This window comes from Diadema setosum, chromosome 2 (genome assembly GCF_964275005.1).
Source record: "Diadema setosum chromosome 2, eeDiaSeto1, whole genome shotgun sequence".
In the NCBI taxonomy this organism is placed as follows: domain Eukaryota; kingdom Metazoa; phylum Echinodermata; class Echinoidea; order Diadematoida; family Diadematidae; genus Diadema; species Diadema setosum.
In genome coordinates this window covers 37,288,289-37,316,194 of record NC_092686.1, presented here as the reverse complement: position 1 = coordinate 37,316,194, position 27,906 = coordinate 37,288,289, and the positions used below count along the sequence as shown (strand labels likewise).

General features: G+C 37.7%; 1 protein-coding gene across 1 annotated transcript; it reads left to right on the top strand.

Moving 5' to 3' along the window:
- Positions 1 to 275: 275 nt before the first annotated feature.
- Positions 276 to 27,138, top strand: LOC140244738 (folylpolyglutamate synthase, mitochondrial-like). The gene is made up of 14 exons (XM_072324354.1): positions 276 to 304; positions 1,263 to 1,377; positions 9,294 to 9,407; positions 10,074 to 10,192; positions 11,588 to 11,795; positions 12,474 to 12,535; positions 17,372 to 17,474; positions 20,004 to 20,081; positions 20,718 to 20,880; positions 22,501 to 22,630; positions 24,381 to 24,516; positions 24,822 to 24,891; positions 26,408 to 26,770; positions 27,041 to 27,138. Exons 1-14 carry the CDS (start codon positions 276 to 278, stop codon positions 27,136 to 27,138), a joined length of 1,788 nt encoding a protein of 595 aa, XP_072180455.1.
- Positions 27,139 to 27,906: the final 768 nt, after the last annotated feature.

Genomic DNA, 27,906 nt, shown 5'->3' with positions numbered 1-27,906 from the left:
CTTTTAACAATCCCTTAAATTGGGGTCTTTTCCCCAACCCCACTCCTCTACCCCTTCGAACCCCTCCTCTGTGATCTTGGTGCCCCTTCGAACGAAATGGAATTCTATTACCCTATAGGAATGCTACTTGCCATATGAGTTCTCTATTAACACATCCAATAGCTGTATTCACCTGTGACAGTTTCAACGACGGGCTGTCGTCTTTCTCAAACGATGGCTAATCTTCTGATTAGCTGATGATTTGGCGCGGATTAGCCATCGTTACTTTGAGAAAGATGACAGCCCATCGACGAAACTGTCAGAGGTAAATACTTAGAGAACTCTTTTGTCTATATTCATCAACCATCCTTATGAACTATTTCGCAATGCTATCCAGCCACGTTTGATGAAAATCGGCCAGAGAGTTTAAAAGATGTCGCTTCCAAAAGCGCGATACAGCGCTGAAGAAAAAGAAAGTGAAACACGTGTTTAGAAGCGGAAACAAAGTTAATGACCATTGATGATTACTTAGGATTTCACCTTCATAAATTTAAGCAGTTTAAAAGAGATGTCTTTCACACATGATAGCTTCAAACTTAAAACCACTGGAAAAAAATCCTTTTAAAAGCTACCTTTACCGGGAATTTCATCCGCGTGACCCTTTTAACGACTGATACCTCAAGGGTGCACCCAATCGTATCCACTGGCCCCGCAGGGTGATTATATGAAATTGCTAACCATGAAAGGGGTATAAATGGGCGTAACAGTAGTATAATTATGTCGAGAAACAATTGCAAAACAAACAAACAAACAAACAAACAAACACACAAACACACACACACACACACACACACACACACACACACACACGCACACACATACTTACCGTCACTGGTTGTGTCGTCCTCTTTTGTTATGAGATGCTATCTCGGTTCTGCGAGCCTTTGAGTTACTTTACGTATGAATAAAGTTCCTGGAGAATTGCAGTGAAATTTGATTGCGTTCTTCCTTACTGGCGCATTTTGCTATCTGCCATCCAGCTGCATTCCAGTGGCACTGCGCTGTGTGTAATGAGTATATAAGCACGTACTTGCCACTCAGCGAGGTTGCATCACAAAAGCAAAGGAATTATCAAACAGATTATCTGGCGACACGAAATTGTAGAGGCTCTTCACCGAATTTGATTTTAAAAAATAAATAAAATAAATCTGCGAGCAAAACAGGGGACAATTTCAAGATCGTTCGTCTTCAATTACCTCCTGTTTTCCCCGAAACCTTAACAGCCACTTCAAGAACTTCCTGGTATCTTGGCAATCGAGCGCTGCTGGTATGGATATTCTTGCATCAGATCATCCCAACCATGATTTTCAAGGAGATGAAGATGAGAGCATTTATCAGGTAATCGTTATTTTCAGATCAAATGAGGGCCATGAATAGTTCTTGTTTTTTGTAAAGGCGCAATATTATATTGTCCAGACGTAGGGCCAGTGGTTAACAAATTTCCGATACACATACATGGCAAACAGCAATATTTATTGATAAATATACTAACAACCATTCAAATTCATGAAATTCTTCCGTCGAGGTGTTTTCATTGCAACTGATTGACAGATTGCCCTACATCGACGAAAATAAGCACTGAATTGATCAGTGTTTTAGTAGTAGCCATGATAAAAAATCATGGGCGTACATACTCGAGCAGGATTCGAACCTACGACCTCCTGATCACCGAACAGGCGTCATCTCCACTAGACCACCGAGCTTTCGCCCGACAGCAAGTGTTGGTTCTAATCCTTATAGCATTTACGTCGATGTTGATACTAACAATCAGCTCCCTGAAATGTGTAAAGATATGTACATTTCAAATTTTAGTATCCATTCATATCCTACCCGTCATGCAAAAGATTTTATCTTTTAGGAAATCCCAAACTTATTAAAGCTCAAAAGTGCATAAGGGATCACGGGCCAGATATAATTATGGAACTTACTGACTGGTGATCTTAGACGCAGTTCTTCTCTATTACAATGCTTTAAATCATCCTATAAAAAGAAAAGTTATTCTTGCGATGTATACAATTGGAAACATGCCCTCATTAGCTCCCACCTCCTGAACACTGTATACGATTACTTTTTCTTCACCGTTACTTCTCGTCTCTTCTCTGTGCTGTTCCTTTGCGGGTATCTCGGGGTTTTTGTTGTTGTTTTTTGTCCTTTTTTTATTATGCCACATTGTGTTGTCCTTTTTGGTCAAATGACATTCAAAATACTTGAAAGTATTATGTTATTTATTCTATATGTGTATGTGTTCTATTTTCACTTCGTTCTTCACGCAATGAATGGCAACTGTCTCTGCAAGATCATCTTTTGTTAGATGAAATAGAAAAATACAGGGGGTGTTTCATCAATTTAGTCAGCGCTGACAAGTTATGCCTCTCTGACAATATCAGCAAAATCATTCTGTGGATTTGACTGGCTGAGAAGCTCTGGTCACTGACCGTTACCATGGTGATTGTCAGAGACGGACAGCTTGTCAGTGCTGACAACTTTCATGAAATGGTCCCCATGTTCGTATCCGGGCACTTACCCCCTGGGCAACCACCCTCCGGATAACTACCACCCGGATAATTACCCACCAGGTCTATTCCCCCTTAGGGCAACTACCCCCCGGACAACTACCCTCCTAGGGCAATCACCCTCCAGGGCCATTACCCCCTAGGACAACTACCACCCGGTCATCTACCCTCCTAGGGCAACTACCCCCAATGGCAATTACCCCTAGGACATCTACCCCCAGATAATTACCCCCTTGGTAACTACCCCCTGGATGACTACCCCCCGGATAACTACCCCCCAGATAACTACCACCCGGATAGATACCCCCTGGATAACTACCCCCCGGATAACTACCCCCTGGATAACTACCCCCCGGATAACTACCCCCTGGGTAACTACCCCCCGGATAACTACCCCCTGGATAACTACCACCCGGATAACAACTCCCCGGATAACTACCCCCCGGATAACTACCCCCGGATAACTACCACCCGGATAATTACTCCCCGGATAACTACCCCCAGGATAACTACCACCCGGATTACTACCCCCCCCCCTTAACCATACCCCGAACCACCCCCCGCCCCCGAAAGTTACCACCCGTTGTAATTTTTCCATAAGTTCATAACACCATATCAGAAGATGCACCTTTCTCTTACACTGTCATCATTTACTCTTTTGGCTTGTCATTTTCTACCGTTATAACACATTAGACGATAAACATTTCATTTAAACAAGGATATACATTCGTATCCCACATGGCAATCTGATAAATTTCATCTACAAAATCCTAAAACGGTGATGGCTCTGAAATCTATCAGACACACTGGACCTGGTATTTGGAACTCTCTTCCTTCAGAAATTCGAATTTTAAAGTCTATGTATTCTTTCAAGAAAACTGTAAAGACAATGCTGCTCTCTGGATATCAGTGATCTTATAATGTCACTGCAATTGTATTGTATATGAAATTTCCTCGTAGAATTATCGCTGTTCAGAATTTATTGCGTAATGTTATGTAACCGATCATGACCTGTAACTGTTCACCTGTACCTCGGTGAGAAAATACTTTGCCATGCTTAACTATTCAGTGATCCAGGTGATCTAACTTTGTGTATTAGCGAAAGCAGACAGACCTCTCCTCTCTCTTTTCTCCTATCCTATCTCTATGCAAGTCATCCCTCCCCCTATTTTCCTATAATAATGTTATGTATTATGTACAAGGGCTGCATGCAAATCAAGCAATGCTTAAGCTGTAGCCCTTCTGCGTTTCTCATTGCATCACTGATTATGTTCTGTTGTACATTAAAGGCAATGAAGAAACTGTATTGCTGTACATTCTAAAGGTAATGAAGAAACTTACCTTGTTAGCAATTAATGTTTATGTATATCCATTTATATGTATGGCACCATCAATGTATATGATATATATGTATGTATCTGCATGAGCAATGATATAATGCAGGAACCAATAAATTAAAATCAAATAAGAAAAGGAGAGTTGATTGCATTGCAATTCATATTCCCTTAACATTAGCGAGGGACCCTTCGATTAAAGCCATCATTTCTGATAGGATCCGGGCACGGTTTTATAAAAGTTATCAGTCCTGATAAGCTGTCAGTTCCACACAATTACCAATCGTTGTAGGTCGATCAAAGCAGGTCCATGGTAACAAGTCAGTGACTCGAGCTTATCAATCAAGCAGAACCCATGGTTTTATTGAAATTATTAGAGACTAACAAGATGTCATAACTGGCAACTTTTATCAAACGGTGCCCTAATCTGTCATAAGAGTAAAATTACAGCTTGTTTAACATACAAGTAGAATTGTGCTAGTTTTCAAATTAAATGTTCTCGACACTGAAATCAAGTTCAAATATAAGTTAGTCTGATTAGAAAGAGTAAAATATTACGAGTTTAACGGTATTTCTTTTCTTTTTCTTTTTTTTTTTTTTTTTTTTTACAAAACACCCCTAGTTGTTAACGAAGTCTTTTGTCCTGCATCCTCTTTTTGAATAGATCTATAGAGAGTTGTAGTTGACAGAATCCTTTTTGCATTATAGGGCTGCTCTGTTTTATCCCGGCCATTTTAAGAGTATTTTTTTCACAAAAATTTGAAACCTTCTTGGAATAACATGCTCTTTAATATTTCGTAAGGGGTTTCTAATTATCTCACCCAAAAGATGTTTAAAACCTGAAGTTAGGACTCGACTAAAACCAGACGATATGAAAAAATGTTCGTTTGTTTTTTTCCAATTCAAATAGCAAACGTTGTTCGAAAATAAAAATGAGAGACGTAATTTTCTGGGGGAGAGTTACTGTAAGAGGGGTGATTGGTTGGAGCCTAATTTTAATAAGGAGTAATTGTCAAGGCAGGTAATGCTCCGCGGTGACCATACCAAGGAGGTGACAATCTCTTCCCACATCCTTGATAAGTACTAGTTGTTAATGCCCAATGATGCAGTAGGGCAATTCTGAAATGAGCGTTAACGGTATAACAGTAAAATAGTTACAAAATTGATGAAACAATGCAAAGAAAGCAAATTAAGACAGAGACGAAGTACACAAATAAAGATACAGTGAACTCCCGTTACAACGAACACGGTTATAACGAAATTTCGTTATAACGAAGCAAAACTTCTGGTCCCAAAATTATCGCCATTAAAGTCTATGGTACAAAATTCGCTTATAACGAAGACGGTTATAACAAAATTTTCGTTACCACGCAGTCTTTTCTGAGCGCCACTGACAAAGAAAAACAAAAGAAATGTGCTCCTTTACAACGAAATGCGGATCGCATTCGAAAATGCGTAGCGAACAAGCATTTTTATAGCGTCTCTGCATGCATGAGCGAACGCTTCACATCTATGTTCACTCCGTGTATCACGCACAGTTTCCGGGGGGAACTTGCGTTATTGTAATACAAGAATCTGAATTCAGATAAGGTTTGTTTCATTGTTCCGAAGTCCTTTGATACAAAACACACAGATTTTGATACAACTAAATGTCCGTAATAGTTCGGAAATGAAATATTAAGCACATTTTGGCGTTATTCCAAAGGTTCGTTAATCCCATGATAAAATATGGTTCTTATTCTTATTCTTATACGGTTCGTTAGTCCGAAAATGATAGGAATTCAAAACGTTCGTTAATTGGAACATTACAAAAAGAATCGTTAATCCATGGTGGAAAAAGGTGAGTACAGTAACAAAACTTAAGAATTGCAATCCTTATAATCGTCTTAAGATAAATAAATCTTCGAAATAACTAACCTGTCTATTTTTTTTTTTTCATTAACAATCTTTCTTCGGAATAACGAACCTTATTTCATAAAAAGCCTTCGGAACAACGAACTTTCTGAATAGTGAACCTTTCTCATTTTTTTTTTTTTGATTTATAGTTAACCTTCAGAATGACGAACCTCATTTCATTTTCAGATCAACGAACCTTCGGAAAATGAACAATATATTATTTTAACTTAAATTATGAACTTTCGGAATAATGATTCTTCGGAAATGCGAACCTTCAGATAAACAAACCATCGGAATGCCGGGAATGGCAAAACTTCGGAATAAGGAGCCTTCGGAGTAACGTAGTTAAGTAAAAAAAAAAAAAAAAAAAAAAAAGTAACCTTTGGAATATCGAACTGTAACCAAATCCTACACCGTCATTTTCTACACATGTGTGACAACACAAACAACTTTATGCTCTTTTTAAAATGTAATATTTAAACGAAATTAAAAAGGTACTCTCCCATTTCACCTAGCTTTCCAGCGTATGATGAGGATTCAACAAACAGAAATTTATTTTTATGCGTGGTTTCCTTCTTTTCGTTATACATTGCATATTATTATAACGATATTTCGCTAAAAAGAAAAAAAAAACCAAACAAACAACTGCCGGTCCTGGGCATTTCATCCCAACGGGAGTGCACTGCACATGAACACACACGAGATAAATCCCTTGTAATGAGAGAAAGAGGAAAGGTGAGTATTGAATGACAGGAATAGACTACCTTCACGGTACATGGGCAGAGAAAAGCGAGAGGGAAGAGGAAGATGATGGGTCAAAACCAGGGCACGTGAGGCATGAGATATAAGCTCCTCAAAATAAAGAAGTGTAACATGGAGTTGTGGTAAACGATAGACGATTGTGGTTTTTAAAAAAAATGCTAAAAGTGAAGTATAACATTTCTTCAAAATGTCTTTAGTTCAATGGTAAAGGCATTCAAACTTAAAACTTCTTTTATACTACTATCAAGAGAAATCCGAAATTTCGAAACAGTAAAAGAAAATACAGATATAGCGAAAATAGTTTTGGTTAAAGGCATTGACATTTACTGGATTACCGGGTAGGATATGCAGGGACAGTTTCGTTTTTGATTAACATAGAGTCAAAATACAGAAGGGAGGAATTAAGCTTGTACATAAATCGTCCTAAATGCAAACGATACATATCGTAAATCCTTAAGATGTTGTTTTCATAAGATGAAGTATCAGTATGGCATCTCCGTGATTCCTGGCAAATGATACAAAGAACTTCGTTTCCTGTAGTAATAATATTCTTTTTATTAAAAGTAAAAGTTGGGGGGGGGGGCAATGACCCGGGATGTAGTTATCCAGGGGGTAATTGATTGGTGCACTGTCCTGGGGGTAATTTTCCTTTTGATAGTTATATAGGGGAGGGGGAGTTATAGGCCTACTTATCCGGGGTAATCATCCACGGGAAGTTATCGGAGGGGGTAGTTATCGGGTGGAAGTTATATGGGGTCTAGTTATCTGAGGAAGGGGTAGTTAACCTGGGGATAATTATACTGGTGGTAATCATCTGGGGGGTAGTTATCCGGAGGGTAATTATCCGGGGGGTAATTATCCGGGGGGTAGTTATCCGGGGGGTAGTTATCCGGGGGGTAGTTATCCGGGGGGTAGTTATCCGGGGGGTAGTTATCCGGGGGGTAGTTACCCAGGGGGTAGTTCTCCGGGGGGTAGTTACCCAGGGGGTAGTTCTCCGGGGGGTAGTTACCCAGGGGGTAGTACTCCGGGGGGTAGTTACCCAGAGGGTAGTTCTCCGAGGGGTAGTTACCCAGGGGGTAGTTCTCCGGGGGGTAGTTATCCAGGGGGTAGTTATCCGAGGGGGTAGTTATCCAGGGGTAGTTATCCGAGGGGTAGTTATCCAGGGGGTAGTTTTCCTAAGGGGGAATAGCCCTGGGGGGTGATTGCCCTAGGAGGGTAGTTGTCCGGGGGGTAGTTGTCCTAGGGGGCAATTACCCTGAAGGGTAATTGCCCTTGGAGGGTAGCTGTCCGGGGGGTAGTTGCCCTAGGGGGGAATTTTCCTGGGGGGTAATTATCCGGGTGGTAGTTATCCGGAGGGTGGTTTTCCAGGGGGTACTGTTCCTAGAACCTTTAATTAAAAGATCGTGGACTCTAATTTCAGTTAAGATGTCTGTTGAAAACGTATGCATTATCAAGATGAAATTATGTTTCATCATCTATATTGGCTCCTCAAAGGATATTTTCATAATTGGATAGGAATCTAAGTTGTTGTTTTTTTTTTGAATGATAAAGACGGTGTAATAGGAAAATTACTTATCAAGATTATGCTGGTGGGGAACTACGAATGATAAATTTAAGCTTAATGTGAAAACCTAACGTATTGTGTGGTTGAAATATTTATTGTACGGTAAGAAGAAATCTGGATGGAAAATGTATTTAGATAATTGCTTACGATCAGTATCGGAGGAAGATCTATTTTGTCATGCAATTATGAGTGGTCTAGATTGACGCTAACAAATCCACTCCCATCTTTTTATGTGGAAATGGTTAAAGTATGACAGGAAATGAATAAATGCAGGAATTTTGAGGATGGAGTAATAAACTCAGTGATATTTAATAATAGATATATTTGTATAAAGGGGAAGAGTAGTTTTTATTGTGATTTGTATGAAAAGGGTATTTATGACGTACATCACATCTTACAAAGAGGTTTTAATAAACCGGTTGTGCATTTTCAAAATCTAGTTTTCAGGGAAATGGTGTATTTGAGATGAATAATATTTCTAATGTGTGTGTGTTTTGTTTTGTTTTTTATCAGAGAACTGGAAAGAGCCCAAAGGGCAACATAAGATTTAAAGCATAATGATTTATATTCATTACAGTTGGGGATTTCTGGAATGATATCTAATTTTCTGAATACTAAAACAAAGATAATTTATAGGTATTTTGTTACACAGTTACAAGAAACCTATAGTTTGAAAATCAAACATGGTGAACGGTGAAAGGAATTAAGATTTTTGCTGATAAAGATACAGTGTATTAGAATGATATCTACCAGACCAAGAAGCACGACATTACTTAGTAAACAGGAAATTTCAATACAAGTTATCACATGGGGTGATATACACTAAAGAAAGTCTTAAAGTTTAGTTTTGTGAATGGTAACCTTTGTTCCTATTGTCATTTAGAAAGGGAAACTTGTAACAAAATTATTTTTATTTTTCGGATCAATTAACCTTCGGAATAACTAACCTTGTTTCGTTTTCGAAATTATACAAACTTTTTTCCCCCATTTTCGCATCAAGGAACTATCAGAATTACCCGAACCGTCAAGAACGAAACTCATTTCATTTTCGGATTGACAAACCTTCGAAATAGCGAACTTCTGCAATAACGAGCTGTAACCCAACGGACGTATTACTGTTTGGATTACATTTATTCTCACAATGATTACCCTTGCCTGTTTTTATTACTTTTTTTTGCATTCTAGACTTTCTTGGAGAGTCTGGGGAAGCTAATTTGTTCTTCAGGTACTTACCTTCCAGACAGAAGACATGACAAGATATCTGACGGGCGAAAGTTCCTGGAGAGAGCCGGCCTAACGGTAGTTACAACAATCTTTCAAGGAAATCATCATCACCAGTTTTCTATTACGTCTGAAGAATGCATTGTTGAATGTTTATCATGCACAATTTTGTAGTAAGGTAGTCATAGTGAACGCCTGATATAATCTCCTATTTCTGAACCTCCATCATCATGTCGAAGCTTATACAGTCATGTACGTCGCATCTTGCTTACGGTAGACCTATGCCACGTTGCCACAATCAACTGAAAGTGTCTCTGAGTAAACTCCTGTTACAATGGAAGATGCAAATATCATTTTAATACAAAGAAGGCAATTCGGAAGACGGGAGTGATTAAAGAACTCGATAGAGTTGGGATTTTAGTGATGTGCTAAATTGTTAATCACATCTGAATCTATTCCATGCTTAATTTTAATTTTGTAACCAAATACATGTCAGTGGTTGTTCACGTCCGGCTATGTGTTATTTAAGGCAGTCAGATATGAAATGATTGATTAAAAAGGAAATAAACGTACGATTGATTCCATACAGAAGGAGGTGTTGAACTCACTGTCCTGCATTCACTTTTAATATTGTAACCAAATACATGTCCGTGGTTGTTCACGTCCGGCTATGTGTTATTTAAGGCAGTCAGATATGAAATGATTGATTAAAAAGGAAATAAACGTACGATTGATTCCATGCAGAAGGAGGTGTTGAACTCACTGTCCTGCATTCACGTAGCGGGGACCAAGGGCAAGGGGTCAACGTGTGCACTGACTGAACGTATTCTCAGGACCTGCGGGTACAAAACTGGACTTCTGACGTAAGGATACATTTTTCCTCTCTATGATCAGTTCATGTTTTCTAGTGTTCAACACTGAAAACATATATCATTGAATTATATATATATATATTTTGTTTAAATCAGTACGTTGGTTTTTTAATCTTTTTTTTTTCAAGAAACTGATACTAGTATCTTTTATCTTTATATTTCATTATTCCCTAAGCAGTAATTTTTCGTCTTCTCTCTGTCAGGGCCGGCGCAACTAATGCATAGGAATACATAGGTATAGGGTCTATAACCACTCGACCCGGAAGTGGTATCAGAAATAAAAATTGCCCCCCCCCCCTTATAAAAAAACCAAAAAACAACGCAGCGCCGGCCCTGTCTCTATAAAACTTATGTATTTTTTATGCTTTGCTTTTTACACTCAATCGAACTTCCACGTTATTATTTTTTTTTTCAATCATCTCTTCCGTATATGCGTTCAAATGTCTATCCTCTTAACTTTTCTTTTGAGATAAACTTCATAATGCTTCACCCTTCTGCTGGTTTTTTTTTTTTTTACTTGTTATTCGCTGGTACACAAGTTGTACTCATATTTTTGGTGTTAAGGGGGAAATCCAGTGCAAGTTAGTCTGATAAGAAAGAGTAAAATCCTACAAGTTCATACAACGGTAACAATTTGACTGAAATCGGATGAAAGATAAGGGAGTTGCGGCACTTTGAAGTTTTGGTAATTTCTGCAAAACAGTTCTTTTACAGTGGATATGAATCTGGAAATGAGTGAGCTAATCATGCCATAACCTCGCAATTTTCCATTTAAAAAAAAAATAGTGAATCTTCAAAATGTCTTAACTTCCTTATATATTTCATTCGATTTCGATCAACCTGTGACCGTTGAACTCGTGATATCTTACTCCTTCTTACCAGACTAACTTATATCTGGACTGGATTTCCCCTTTAAAGGCTTGTCGAAATGCACAACTTTTGCATCGCTACTCGCTCGCGCCAGTCTTCGACCAGTCCAGACGGCGTCGATTTGATAGGTCTGGCTCAAAACATGTTCAGTTCTTTTTTCCCCCGATTCACATGAACAATCATTTTGATTTGACTATGGATACTATACAGCTGATCAGAGATAAAAAATATTGTAAATGGATTTTGACTTCTGAGAATTACACACTCACACACACACACACACACACACATACACCAAAATGTGATGGAATTATAAATATGTATATATATATATATATATATATGTATATATATATATATATATATATATATATATATATATATATATACATATATATATATATATATGTGTATATATATATATATATATATATATATATATATATGTATATATATATATATATATATATATATATATATATATACACACATAAACATTCCTTTCTTTCTTTTTAGTTCACCACCACTGGTTGAAGTGAGGGAACGAATCCGCGTTGGTGGTGCAGCGCTCCCCCGGGCAAAGTTTGCTCGTTACGGGATCGACTTCCTCAAAATGATCCAGACGAATACTCATATAAATGAGAAGGACCCAGTGTTTGCCAGGGAAATCGGACCCTACCAATTGCTAGTGCTTTTGACATTTTACATTTTTCTGCAAGAGAAGGTTTGTTGGTTGTTCTTCTTTCCATTGCATTGCTTTTCTCAAATGAAAGTAATCACATACTTATGTAATCAAAACGTCACAAAGTAGTTTGTATACTTTTAGACAAGTAACTTGACAAGGCTTGGGTTTGGAAAGTCTTGAATAAATTCATTAGTACACATTGAAATTAGTGACACAACAAACATCAGGCCTGATGATCCATCGACATGTAGGAATCCAGATAATTGGATCAATCCCATCTGCACTGAGTGGGCGTATTATACAGCCTCGGGTGTTTGACACTCTTTTCGTTTTTGACCTATTGTTTGCCTTATTTATCGGGCATTACACTGCATCATAGATACCTGAGTGAGAACGCACAGAAATTCCGAAACTATGACATTGTGTATCGCAAAACCTACAAGGACTTAACATACTTATACATTAGTATGTATAATGCATTTACAAATATATGAATATATATATATATATATATATATATATATATATATATATATATATATATCGCTTACTTCTTATAATTTCTGACTATGTGAAGTGTCATTGTGATGATTTTGCCCCTAAGAAAAAAGTGCTAGGAAGTTTTGAAATGAAACAAAGCTTGCAAAATCTTATTGATCTGTAATTAATTGCATCATATTGTCTGTTACTTCGCCCTGATGAATTTGTCAAATAAAGGTGGACGTTGCCGTCATCGAAGTGGGTATGGGAGGCGAGTACGACACGACAAACGTTATTTGGTAAGAGATTTTTTGTTTTTTGTTTTTATAAACAACCATTTTCTAAACACACAATCACACATACACACATACACACACACACACACAAACAAACAAACAAACAAAGGAGGTCAACGTGTCTGTGGTCTCTTGTTCGTTTCACAGGTAGTTAACTCATTTCAATTCAGGATTTTTTATTCATTCTCAACGAAATGCAAATTAGCAAGGTACGCAAAGGAAATAATGCTGCAATCAAATGACATAATTATATCATTCTTTTAAAACCCAAGGATATGATTGCCATAATAATGAAGGGTACGTTTAAGACGCGACTAGCGAAAATTGTATATATTTGATATCACTGTCGAGACAGTTCCAGAATAGGGGGCCATGTGTAGATGAAAATATTCTGGGCTAACAATATTTTCAGGAGAGGAAGATGAAATTTGTTAGTCTGATAGGATTATAAATCGTGGAACTATTGATTTTGTTTTTATATTCTCTTAAAGCATTTGGAGAGGGGGGGTGTTATCAATGTAATTACACATAATATTGGCCTCGCTGAAATGAATGTAAGTGTCCGATTTCCATTTTCATTTCCCGCTGACATTTTTACCTCTGATAATTTTTTTACCCCTGATATTTGTTAACTCTGACATTCGTACGTCTGACATTTTTGCCTCTGAAATTTTCACCTCTGGCATTTTTACTTTTGACATTTTTACTTCTGACATTTTTGCCACTTACATTCTTACACCGATTTATACACAGTGACTTTCATTTGAAGTGAAGGTAATCTATCTAGTAAGATTTTATGTGCATTGTGTCATTCAAGGATCCCATAGTTAAGATATATTTTTTGTTTGTTCATTTTCCATCTGAGAAGATGGCTGGATAGCCCATATTCAGCTACGTTAAAGGTCCAGTTTACCTTTGGAAGCAGTGATTTCAAAAATGTTCAAGATATCACATTTGATTCATATGTGTAGGTCTGTTGTATCATAAAACATCCTACCATATAAAATTTTTGCAATAAAGCCTAAAATATAAGGAGATATCAGTGTTTTTCTCAATAAACCGTAACTGTATATGCTTTAGTCTGGAAACATTTTTATTATAACTATTGTTTATATTTTGTGTATTTAACAACACTTGACATCGATTACACGGATTCAAATTTTTACAGTGGTTGTTTCTATCCCTAAATCACATTTTAGAACTATTCTAAAGCACTAATGCTGGGTTTTTGTTTCATATGCAAAAGGTAAATTGTGCCTTTAAGCTAGTCTTCCATGGGGTCCAGTTGGATGTGAGGTGGGACCACTTCACCGGGTTAAACACCCTGCTCTTTGCGATGAATGAATGAAGCGGGATCTTTTACGTGCATGAGTTGTTGCTCTCTCATACCCGGGACCTCCATTTTATGTCCTATCCGAGGGATATATGGGAACGTCAAAGAAGAGTACAGCAGAATGTAAAAAGAATGCGAGATTTCAGTCTATCAACTACGCCGATATTACGTAAATAAGTATAATAAATTACTACTGATGTGTGACTTCCAAGACAATTTAGATTGTTATACCTGCATTGAGGTTTCTCCTGGCGGAATTCGTCGGTACAGCAGCTCCCGAAATTAATTCGTCAGAGATCAATTTAACTCTACTAGATTCCCGCATCTCATTTCTTTGGCTATGCTCACCTGGGGGGTGTTTCATAAAGCTGTTCGTAGAGTTACGGACAACTTACGAGCGACTGGTGATCAGTTCTTGTGCTGAATTCTGGAAATTCTGATAAGTATAGCACATCAGAACTGATCACCAGTCGTAAGTCGTTCGTAACTTTAAGAACAGCTTTATGAAACAGCCCCCTGGCATCAGCCAATCCATAAATCAGGCCTTCTTGTATCATATTCACTTACAGGCATTTATAAGTAAACGAAGTGACAATTATTTTTGATTTTAGCATTTTGACAATTTGATTCAACGATTGGCAGGATCTTTCGCTTGCAGCGGACATAATAGTCGAGAATTTCTAGACTGCCCAGTGATATGTGATCTTTATTTCTTGAATACTGCGAATGGGGTACAAAGTAAAATGTAAAAATGGTCAAAAATCAAAACTACATTCCTTCCCGACTTGCGATATATATCTCTCGTTTTTCTCAATCATGAATAAAATCGACCGCCAACAAAAAGACCTCCCCCTTTGCGGCCTGTCTGTTTCTGCTCGCTGGTCCCCGGAATTGTCATGTGCATCAGATTATAGGGTATTAATGTGCATACATCTTGAGAAATTTAGTGAATGCTATCATGTGATTTAAAGATACTATAGGTTTTCCCTGCCAATTTCGCACTTTTTTTCAGTCCAATTCATAATTTGTGCATTCAATTTAGCAGAATTTAGCCTGGATAGCGTGTTTGGTATTTCAATTTTATAATCTTTTCATTCAAATTCATTTTGGAGCATTCAAATTACATTTAACATCATTCGAATCAGTACTTTTTCAGTTCAAATTCCTAAGACAAGCACCAATTCGTAAAGTTCTTGGATCGGCTCTAGCCATCAATTTGTCAAGGTTGTTACCCTCAAATGCTTCTATGATTCTTTCCCTGTCTTCTTGAGAGATACGCCTGTATCTTACTCGTACTGCCATGACTGGACATAAGAAAGTGAAGTGATCTATGATACTGGTGCATGTATAGTTCTGATAACATGTATAAAAGAAGAGGGGCGTTACAGAACAACAAACTTGAATTATTTAGGGTCAAAGATACCTTTGCTATATACTTAACAGTGTGTGGGAAACAAAAATTCACCTTTAAATACGTATAAACCACGGTTCTCATGGCACCTTTTCAAAATAGAATTAACATTACGCCAATTTGAATGAACATGTTTGGAATTTGACTGCCATACGCGAAATTGAATGACTGAAATACCATTTTCCGCCAGTGCTGGCGACTTTGAATGACTGAAGAGCACGTGCCAATTTGAATGCCCGTTTTACGAATTCGAAAGGCACATGTGCGAATTTCATTGATCGAAATGCTAAATTGAATGAACAAGTTGCAATTTTGAATGACAGAATGTGCAGTGACGAGGATTTTCGCTAAATTGAATGAACCTTTTATCAAATAGACTGACAAAACTGCGAAATTGGCCGGGAAAACCTATATTAGTATGAGAGAAACCCCTTCGGGGGTGGGGCACTGCCGTTAAAACGTGCACCATATCTGCATGAAAAGAAACTCGTGAAAGAGGGTGTGTTTTTCAATGTGTACGTGGCGCAAAAAGGATGTCAAAATACGAAAAATCAGAAAGCGGGCTACTAACGTCATGTGATCCTATGTTGAAATGGTATACAGGCTAGGAAATCAGAGCCAATAACAATGCGCAAATTTCAATAAGTTTTAAATCTAAATGTTTATGTCTGCAGCGCAGCAGTGCTCACGATTGTCTTCATAATATTACCTCTGACATCTTTGTCTCTGAAATTATTACCAGCTGTTTATCGCTGACATTTTTACCTCTGATAATTTTTTACCCCTGGTATTTTTTAACACTGCTTCGTACGTCCATGGACCTACGTAGGTCCATGGTACGTCTGACATTTTTGCCTCTGACATTTTTGTTTTTTTTTTGACATTTTTACTACTGACATTTTTGCCACTGACATTCTTATACCGATTTATACACAGTGACTTTCATTTGAAGTGAAAGTAATCTATCTAGTAAGATTTTATGTGCATTACCTCATGCAAGGATTCCATAGTTAAGATATGGGAACGTTAAAAAAGAGTACAGCAGAATGTAAAAAGAAAATTTCAGTCTATCAGTTACGCCGATATTACGTAAATAAGTACAATAAATTACTAGCGATGTGTGACTTCCAAGACAATTTGAGGTTTCTCCTTGGCAGTAATATTTGTGTCTGAGGGTTTTTGTTGTTGTTGTTGTTTTTTTTTTTGTTTGTTCTTTTTTTAACCATTTGATAGGTGAAAGTTTCTGATCTGTCACGTTTTCGCGCGTTTTCGAAATGTGCCATTTGGTCAGTCAGCTATGCTGCCCACCGTCAGCACTGGCCCCGTCACGGAATGCGAACGCTGACTCGCCGTTTCTCCAGACCAGGGCCCCATTTCATAAAAGATGTTAGGATAACAACTCTTTCTGGAATGACAACTTCCCATAGCAACAGCCAATCAGGAAGCTGGATTTTGTCATTACCTTGACAATTGCCATTCCAGCAAGAGTTGTCATCATTAATATCAACTTTTTATGAGATAGGGCCTAGAATAAGGCTCACTACACGTCAAGTTTTAGTCCCGCCACAGGAAGCGAATGCAATGAATAGTTGAAGAATGGAAGCCGGATTTCAGCCCAGCCATAAATTGAGAAAGGAAGCTATGTAGCTTGCTTGTTCGATCTGGGAATAGAACGAATGAAACAGTAAACAAAACAAATGTTAGTGATTTGTTGCTAATGATAATGTGCATGACATAGCAATAGCATGATGTCATACTTATGCATGCCTAGTGGGGACTTTCCACCATTAGTTTCAACCCAGTCGTTAAGACCAAGACAAGGGCATGTAGGCCTTAATGTTTACCTCATGTGTCTTTAGAGATGAACTATAAATAATCGAGTCAGGAAATCACCATTCCATTTATGACTATGTCGTATTTATTAATACCTGCGACATAGTGGTCACGTCACTTCTACTGTATTTACATAATTTCCTGAATAGGCACATACAAATAAGATAACGATGTGGTGTTTTTCCAAGCGATTTTGGTTGCATCGACCATTTTCGCGTAGAATGCACAACACCAGATTCGTGATGAGTATTTTCATTGTCAGGTCTCCAACGGTGACTGGTGTGACGTCACTCGGTATCGACCACGTGAACTACCTTGGACATACCATTGAAGAAATCGCCTGGCACAAATCCGGTATCTTCAAGGTTAGAACCTATGTCGATTATGTTCTACTTATAACCCGTCAGCTTTGTATCCATTTCTATCTTCAAAGTCTTGCAAGTATACATCGTCTAGGCCTACTGTTATTTTTAGAACTATTAATAGAGGGAGGTCCTATATCCTATTCACATGACAAGTCATTGGGCGAAATAACGATTTTTCATGTGCACCGCCGGCGCCACGTTTTCAAAAGTGTGTGTTGGCGGGGGGGGGGGGGGGACACTTTCGGATTTCATGATCTAACAATAAAAAAAAAACAACAACAACAACAACCCAAGAATTTGTCAAGCCTGACAAATTTGGTGATCCGATGTATGGAAAATGAAGTGTTTTGAGCCCAGACCACGCTTCAGATGACCCTATCTGTTCCATCTGGGAGGGGGAATAGCCATGTGATATTTTAGTTTCTCGTCGAAGAAAAGGGAATCAAACCTGTCATGCCTACAGATTTAAAGGCATAATTTATAATTTACAGATACAACAAAAACCCAGCATTAGTGCTTTAAAATATTTCCAAAATGTGCGTTTGGGATTGAAATAACCGCTGTAAAAAATTGAATCTGTATAATCAATGTTAAGTACTGTTAAATACACAAAATGTGAACAATAGTTATAATAAAAAAAATTGTCAGACTAAACCGTCTACAGTTATGGTTTAATGAGAAAAATACTGATATCTCCTTATATTTTAGGCTTTATTGCGAAAATTGTATATGGTAGGATGTTTTATGATACAACAGACCTACACAGCATCAAATGGGATATCTTGAACATTTTTCAAATCACTCTTTCAAAAGGTAGACAGAACCTTTAAAATGGAAAGGGCATATGCTAACAGAGAGACAAAACGAACATTTTGTATCTTTGAACTTCCATTTTTCCATACAAGATGGCGTCTGAGGAAAAAGACGTTAGCTTAAGAAATGATCCTTTTGACAAGGTCTATATCTGTACAAAATATTGGGGGCAATATGCCATGTATTTACCAAGATACAGGACGAAATTTGTTTGATGCTTGACCCTACTTTAGACAGCCAAGATGGCGTCTGATTTTAGAAAGTTGTTATTTCATGAAACGATCCATATGGCATGCCCATGGGCTTAATGCGTGCAAAATATCGAAGTGATAGGGCATGTAATCACCAATTTAGATACAGGGCAAAGTATACTTAAGACTCTTGACCCTATCTCGCACAGCCAAGATGACGTCTGAATCAAAAGTCGTTGTTTTATGAAATGATCCAGGTAACATGGTCCATATGTATAAATTCTGGCCCCGATTGCGCATTTAGTAAGCAAGATACAAAATAAAGAATATTTGACCTTTGAGCCTCACTTGCACAGCTTAAATGACGGGTGACCAAAGCGTCGTTATTTTGCAAAATGATCCATCTGTCGAGGCCCATGTGTGTGCAAAATATGGCGGTGATACCATAAACACTAATGAGGATACAGAATGAAGTGTAAATATTTGACCTTTGACCCCACTTTACTCGGCCAAGATGGCATCTGAGCAAAATGTTGTTATTTCGTGAAATGATTCTTGCAACATGGTCGTTACGTTTGCAAAATATGGGAAAGATTGGACATGACTTGTATTCACCAAGATACAGGATTACACACTTTTGATATTTGACCCTAATTCATCTACCCAAGATGGTGTCGGAAGAAATAGTTGATATCTTATAAAATGTGCAAAATATGGGATTGATAGGACTTGTTGTTCTTAATCTATTGCACAGAAAGTGGAAGAGAGAAAGAGAGAAATGAAATAGCGTATTGTATAGGAATTTCATGGAGAAAAAAAAAAAAAAAAGATTAAGACCTACTTAAGAAAAAAAAAAAAATGTGAGAGTTTAAAGGGCCCCTGAAATCCAAATGCATGTTGGTTTGTGTTGATTTGTGATACCCTCAACATCACTTTTGTGGTGAAACGAATATCTAGAAACATTCCATATATTTTTAACGATTTTTTTCTTCTATTTTTCTTCAGATTACTTGGGAACGCCCACAAAAAAATCCTTCCAAACCAATATTCCTCAGATGACCTCATCTGTCAATCATTGCTAAAGTACTGAAACGTTTAACAAAAGACATGGCGACATATATATATATATATATATATATATATATATATATATATATATACATTATATCAGTGAAGGCAGATATTAGTAGAACACATTAGTGAAGCTTAAAGGTAAATAAAACGATCTTTTCAAAGTTCGGAAATCGTCTGCACTATATTGCTTATGTGCAATTGAGAAAGCGACTAATCTGCCATATTATGTGCTGTTTGCACTTGATAAGTTGGTAATTGCAGATTGTGATATCACAGTAATGGAATAATAATATGTAACAAAAACATTTATAGGAATTTTTCATATTTGCATTTTCTAGCATAATAAGAACAATCGTGACCTACCTCCCTCAGAAGACGGGGCGACACAGAGTCATCTGTAACGAATTACAATTTGAAATGACAATAATTGTTTTACATCTTTTTCACATAGAATGGGCGACCTGCTTTCACAGTTGCCCAGGACGCTGGGGCTATGCAAGTACTGGTCCGCAGAGCTGCTGAAAAAGGGGTATGGACTTAGTATTCATCTGAGTTAGGGAGAAGTCCTTGAAACAAAAACACAATATAGGCCCTAAATCGTGTAAATGAATGAATAGATATAGAATACAAAAAAAAATGTTTATATGTATGTATGTATTGGCAGCAAAACTTACACAGAGACGTGGCTGTGGTGTTGGGTATGCATCTATACATATATATATATGTATCAAAATATGTATCAAAATATACATGTAATATGTATATGATACGTCCAGCAGAATCCCCCTCCTCCCTCAAAGAGAGAGAGAGAAAAAAAAACAAATCTAAACAGCTTTTCTTCTGCAGACCTATTTTCCAGTGAACTGTATTTATTTAGTTTATCCCACCCTAACACGTTTTGTCATGAACACATGAAGATACTCTAACACGATATTTTGGATGTCTTTCCTTCTTCATTACGCTATAATGGTAATTGGGTTTGATTATGCCATTTGAGTACGAAGTATTACCGAACACCTGTCACTCCCAAACCTTGAATCATGACTTGGAATGAGTACGACCATTGTCAAACACCATTTTGCGTTTTAACGGAGAGAGAATGAATTTTCATCAGCACATACCATTATTCATAGACTTATAAACGTATCATATTTGTCACGATCAGGTAACTCTTCGGGTGTGTTTGCCAATCGAACACAATGACTTCCGGGGCAACCCTCTCAAAGTTGGTCTCGTTGGAAAGCATCAACTTATCAACGCAACTCTGGCAGTGCAGATGGCTAAGGCCTGGATCGAGGAGAAGGACCCAGGAAGATTCTACTTTCAAGGTGGGCAATGAAAACATGTGGAAGTTATAAAGAGATAATGCCATTGTGATCATTATCGGTATACAGTTTACAGTTAAAGAATTGGGTTTAGGAGTAAAATACATTTCAGCGTTAAAGAATATCTATAAAGACATACCGATCGATATCAGTGTACAGTCTACAGTAGAAGTATTGGGTTTAGGAGTAAAATACATTTCAGCGTGAAAGTATATATATATATATATATATATATATATATATATAAAGATATATACCGATGGTTCGGAGGAGGAAATGTTAGAGAAGAAGAACAGGACATTTCGGAAAATTGCTTCATTATAGGAGAAAAAACAATAATATAAGTAATTTTAGATCAAAACAGATATATTTCCAATTCCTTATGGGAATTAAAAGTGTAGTACCAGTTTTGGATACTCTCAACAACAACAACAACAACAAAAAACGAAAACAAAAAGAATGAAAACAAACATCTTTGAGTGATCCCTGAAGTCACTCCAAAATTGATAAACATTGTCACTTAAAATTCACTCCAACTTCACTCTAAACTCACTCATTTATGTTATTCACTCCATCAAGAGAGAAAATGTTCACTCGTTTCTTTTTTAAAGAGTTATAGAATCAAACAAAACTATGTTTTTTCCGTGAAGGAAATAGAAAACATTTTAAGGCCAAGACAATGTACATTAAACAGCCGATTACGAGAATTTCAGTTCAAACTGGTACATGGTATTGTATAAACAAATCATCATCTCCTCCGGTTTAATTTACCGTAGTTTCAAATAATTTATGTTCTTTATATGAAAAAGCAGAAGAAACATAAACATTTGTCTTATACCTGCGAGCACGCGAAATTAATCTGGGATTGATGTGGGAGAACGTTAGATGATGTTGATTTACGAAACTGTACTTGGGAAGAAATTCTGTTCGGGATGAAGGAGTGCAATAAGGGAAAACACCAACTGTTAAATCATATTTCAATTCTTGTTAGATATTGGATTTTAAAAGCAGATGATATAAACAGCCGCCTTCATAATTATAATGAAGTAAAAAAAAAATCATGCTTTAGAAGATAGATTAGAGGAAGGGAAATTAGCATGAATTTAAAGAAAAAAAATTAGATATTGATTTTAGAAAATCTTAAAGTATAAAGTTAGTATGGAAGACTACCCGGAGCCAGATGTCCACAGGGAGGGAGGTGGGGTAGAAGAGGTTAAGAGAATGGTGGGGGCATTTGTTTTTCATTACTGGGTGGGGAGACAATGGGGAATAGATCCCATTTAAGTGTTTTGTTTGAGATGGCCGGGTCAAGGTTTGCTTGTTTGTTTGTTTGTTTGGTTTTTTTTTTTGTGAATGTATTGCTCGCTAATAGCACAGCTTGATTTGATTTGATCGATTATAACTATATATGCATTGTTGATTTGTGTGATTTTGGTATATACAGTTTTATATATATTTTGATTTTCCATGTATTTGATTTGAACATGGTATCAATAAAAGATTATGGAAAAAAAAAAGTCTACAGAGCATCATTAGGTCGATGTTTAGAGGGGAAGGGGTGTAAGGGAAAGCTATAGATTTTACTTACACGTTTTTCTGTGTTTGTGTCCTTTCTTCTCTCAGTTCCGGAGCACCCCGTGGATCCGGACTCTGTCACGGGACTGATTGACCCCACTGGTGAACAACAGTTGACCTACGGAGAGGTCGAAAAGGCAATGCCATTTACTCTTCCTTCAGAGTTCATTCGAGGTAGGTAAAGCTGAACTCAATGAAAGAATAAAAATACCAGACAAATCTCAGTAGCCCATAACAACAATACAAGAATAAGAACAACACCAAGAACAACAACTAGAATAACAACAACAACAACAGGAATATAACAACAACATGATCGGGAGGACATCGCTCTGTACTCTTCCTTCTGAATCTATTCAATCTATAAATGCTGACTTCAACAAAATAATGAAAGTAAGTGACAAATCTCGGTAGCCCATAACAACAAAACAAGGATAAGGACAAGTGCAAGAACAAGAACAAGAACATAACAATAGCATGATGGAAAGGATATTGCCCTATACTCTTCCTTTTGAATAGTTATTTATTCACGGTAGTAATGCTGACCTCACCGAAAGAATGAACGCACGTGACAAATCTCGCTAGCCCATAAGAACAAAACAAGGATAAGGACAAGAGCAATATGTTAAACAAGTGCAAGAACAAGAACAAGAACAAGAACATAACAATAGCATGATCGAAAGAATATTGCCCTGTACTCTTCCTTTTGAATAGTTATTTATTCACGGTAGTAATGCTGACCTCACCGAAAGAATGAACGCACGTGACAAATCTCGGTAGCCCATAAGAACAAAACAGGAGTAAGAACAAGGATCGACTAGGGCAAGGACATAACAACAACATCATTATCTCGAGTAATTATAATATGTTGCAACTGATTGACAAATTGCCCTACATCGACGTAAACCAGTTGCAATGAAAAAAGCACCTCGACGGAAGAATTTCACTAATTTGAATAATCATATGTTGGCCTATATATATATATATATATATGTGTGTGTGTGTATATGTATATGTGTGTGTATATATATATATCTGTATATTTTATTATATAAACATATATATATGTATATGTATATGTATATATATAAACATATATACATATACATGTATATATATATATATATATAGTACAATATATAGTAGGATGGAAGGCGTTGCTTTATGAGTGACTTAGCTGGACAGTCTGTTTCGGCCGAAGCTTGTCAGGAACTAAATCAACTTTGTAACAGTACAGTGTAAAACATACAGCTCTGGTGCACTCAAGCCCAGGGTAGTCATTATCAACTTTATTGTGTTGTTAAGTAGCCACGTGCATGTATCTTTTGTATCTTTTGTTTGCTTGCTTGAGTGCACCAGAGCTGTGTGTCTTACACTGTACTTTAACAAGAAACTGTTGCGAAGTTGATTTCGTTGCTGACGAGGCTTCGGCCGAAACAGACTGTCCAACTATAGTCACTAATAAAGCAACGTCTTCCATCCTACTATAATATATTGTACTACATGAGCTCCTATATAGTTGAGCACTGTCAACCATATTGCAGTTCACACTCTTCTTACGTGTATATATCTATATATATATATATATATATATATATGTGTGTGTGTGTGTGTGTGTGTGTGTGTGTATACATACATACATAATATATTTACATATATTATATATTTATGATGAAGGTCCTAACAAGACCGAAAGCTCGGCAATAAACACACATGTTGATCACTATAGCTACGTCCACGAATGCTCTTCTTCTCGCACTGTATAATATTATATATATATATATATATATATATATATATATATATATATATATATATATAACTTTTTTTCGGTTAGCACTGGCGTCCTGTCACTGGCCTGGGAGAAACCAAGTGGTCAAAGGCAGCCATGTGACATACTACCTTGACAACGCACACACCACCCACAGTGCGTTCATGTGTAGAGACTGGTTCGCTGAAGTGGCAGAGCGTGACGCGGAGGTCATGGGAGGGGTCGTCAAGCGAGTGCTGATGTTCTACCTCGGTGGAGATAGACAAGTGCATGACATCATGGCCCCTTTTGTGGTAAGCTTTTGGGTAGCCAATATCATGAGTCTGCTCAGTAATAAAGAAAGTTGTGTCCTCACGTCGGATACTTGCATAGCGCCACCACTCGATTCGTCGAGAGACCCAAAAAAGGAATAGATTATTGATAACCCCAAGATATGCCTTAATTCAAGCCATGACGATGATGACAAAATAGTGTAAATCATCAGTAACTTGAGGAAGTACAATGATATAATTTAATATTTCTTGTACGTTGTAATTTAAACTTTCCTCGTCTATCTTCTGCAGTGTTAGTTATATTTTCGTCTTCCTGACTGTCATAGGAATGTAACTTCGATGCTGTGGTCATTTGCGGAAGTCGGAGCGTATCTGACAAAGAAAATGAAGTCAGAGGTAAGAATATTGCTTTCTAAGATTTTAATTTGAATTGCTAAGATTAAAAGGTTTCATGGAGGTGGCATGGGTTCTTAAGTCTTTGTTGTTGTTGTTGTTGTTAAAACAAAAGTATGGCAGTGTTTATCAATTCAAAACGAAAACAAAATATAGAGAGGATTGAACAACCCGCCTGGTTTGCTTTGAGGAGGTACATTGCGTTACCGTTCAAATATGATATTTTGTGAGTGACGCTAAGAGCAATCGATACAAAAAACATATTACACCTATCATGTCTTCGGACCGTGTCAAAAGGTGAATGGAACTGGAATGATTTCAGGAGAAAAGTTCAGGGAATATCACAGCAGGTATAGGGGAACTTCAAGGGTCAGAGACCTAGGTACGCATGAAAAAAGAAAGTTTCCTCGAACGTAGGTAAATTCAGAGAATGCAGAAAGATTAGTTAAACCCTAGAAAAAGATTTAGGATTATCGAATAATCTATGAAAAAAAAAGTAAATTATACCATTTTTGGTTGCTTGTTAAGGCAAATATTCTTTTATATGCCTTTGAATCAAACATTTCTGTTGATGTTTTAGAAACATGTAATTCAAGGTTTTCCCTGTACATTTTCTTTATTTTCTGACAAATTGGTGGAGAGTTCCTAACTACAGAGGGCGGCATGCAAGGTTACCAAAAAAGTTCATAACTTCTTACAGACTTGTCCCTCAAAAGTTTCCTCAAAATTGTACCATTTCAGCGATCGTTCTGCATTCTCTGAACTCATGTGAATGTTTAAGGAAGCCCATTCAGGAAACCAAATTTTCACTGGTGTTACTTTGAATGTGAAATTCTGAAAGCATAAATGAATAAAAGAAAGAAAAAGAAATGAAAAATGGTACCGTATTTTCAAAGGTACAACCGTCAAAAGAGGGCGAAAGTCACTTTTGACAAGTGTAGACATGGTTATCAAGAGATACGTCCTTCAGTGCCTTAACCTCTTCTGATCGTAGGAAATACCGTCAAATTTCATTTGCAGATACCACTGGGTGTTAAGTTGTCTTATGAGCCGCTGCTGTGCGTGGCCCAACTTCATGAAATGCCTGCATGCTAGAGCCAGACTTCAGGGAAGATTATCTAAATGACCGAAAAGAGGACAAATATACCCGTCTAGAACAAAGCCTAATGAGATTTGTCCATGTGTTATATAAATTTGACTATCTTCTTATCAGCTAGAAGCCAAGGAACTTTTTTTTTTTTTTGAAGTGTGGGTGTTTTTCTTTTGTTTGGGGGGGGGGGGGCGGGGGTAGAGTCCCGATTCCTGTGCCCATGTTTGAAATCGTTAGTTTTCAGTAATATGTTAATTCTTTGCTTTTATCTAAATTTGTTGGAAATGATCAACAAACTATGCAACAAAATACTATTGCCCCGCCGCCCCCCCCCCCCCAAAAAAAAAGAATACTACTAATAATAGTGTGTTGTTGTAGGACCCATCATATCTCATCCTGCTGTGTCTCATTCTATTGTGCTATGATTAGACTTCAAACAGTCACCACTGAAGCTGCCTGCGTTGCTGAAGAAGCTGACTACATTAGCGGATGCATATCGAGACCTGCACAAGAAGATGAAGAGCGAGTCGACTCCTCCAAGCAACAATGGCAAGATTGGGATTCCCATCATTCAGGTAGCACCGTCCGCCACCGAAGCGCTTCAGTGGGCAGTGGGACCGCTGGATGATAAATACTGCCCCCTAAACGGCGGGGTAATGCAGAACCAGGAAATATCACCGTTCGCTGAGCGAGGAGTTCCTCAGTCAGCAGATCATCTTCAGATCCTGGTAACGGGTAGCACATACTTGGTGGGCTCGGTACTAAAGGTCCTAGATCCAACTCTTGCTACTGGTATCCTCTAGAGCACTTTGATGCAGGCACAAAATAAAACGACAGCATAGATATCCCTTATCGTATTTACATTAACTATTATTTTCTGTCTTTTGAAGGGTCATTTCTTTGTGTGATGGTTTGGTCACTTCTTGAAAATCAAATCGAAGTTATCTTTTATTACTAATGATTAAGAAAGATCTGCAAACAAATAAGTTTGCTTTTATTGCTACATCATGTTTCTTGTGTTCTCTGGTGCCCCTAAACGTAATGTGTCAATTATGACCATAGTTATTGTCAACTTCAGGGCTGCCATCCTTACAGGTACCCAGAGTGAAGACAGCAGGAAGAACAACAGCCCATCCCCGGAAGAAGACCTCTACGATTGATAGAAAGAGGACATCTACAAGGAACAGCGCCAACAAGAACAACACAGGAATAGAAGACCACTTAAGAAATGTAAGTAAGCGACCAGTAATAAGTGCCAGGATCCAACGTAGCCACCAAAGCATGACTCATATGCATGAAAACACTTCCCATAAACACAGGAGTGGTGACATACTCAACATAGGCACATGGAATGTGAGAACCATGAGGTCGGATGGCCAGTGGGACATTCTCACTGATGAAGCACTGTGATTCAACATAGATATCCTTGGCCTCAGTGAAACGTATCTAACAAACAGAGAGACGTTCATAACCAAGGACAAATTCACAGTCATCCTCTCCAGTAGAGCAGACAACATCGGCAGGGAAGGAGTCGCCCTAATGATATCAAACAGAATGATACAAAGCCTGGTCAGTTATGAAGCAGTCTCATTCCGACTTATAACAGCTAAGTTTAAGATGAAGGAAGGCACTCTGAACATCATCCAGGTCTATGCACCCACATCAGCCCATAGTGAGCAAGACAGTGACCTGTTCTACGACATTCTACTCCATCACATCCAAAAAGTCCCAAAGAAAGAGGAGCTCATAGTCATGGGCGACTTTAACGCAAAAGTAGGATCTGATGTCAGCACATGGGCACCTACCCTAGGCAAGTTTGGTCTGGGCCAGAGGAACGACAGGGGAGAAAAACTCTTGGAGTTCTGCACACTTCATAAGCTTGTCCTATGCAACACACACTTCCAACGAAAAGACTGTAGGAGGACAAC

What these genes read in the sequence shown, in the direction of transcription:
- LOC140244738 (XM_072324354.1), top strand. Translation starts at nt 276, where the DNA reads ATGACAGCCCATCGACGAAACTGTCAGAG. An exon ending in AAGATGAGAGCATTTATCAG is followed by an intron (nt 1,378 to 9,293) that starts GTAATCGTTATT and finishes TTTGCATTCTAG; the next exon opens with ACTTTCTTGGAGAGTCTGGG. An exon ending in GCAGAGCTGCTGAAAAAGGG is followed by an intron (nt 20,082 to 20,717) that starts GTATGGACTTAG and finishes TGTCACGATCAG; the next exon opens with GTAACTCTTCGGGTGTGTTT.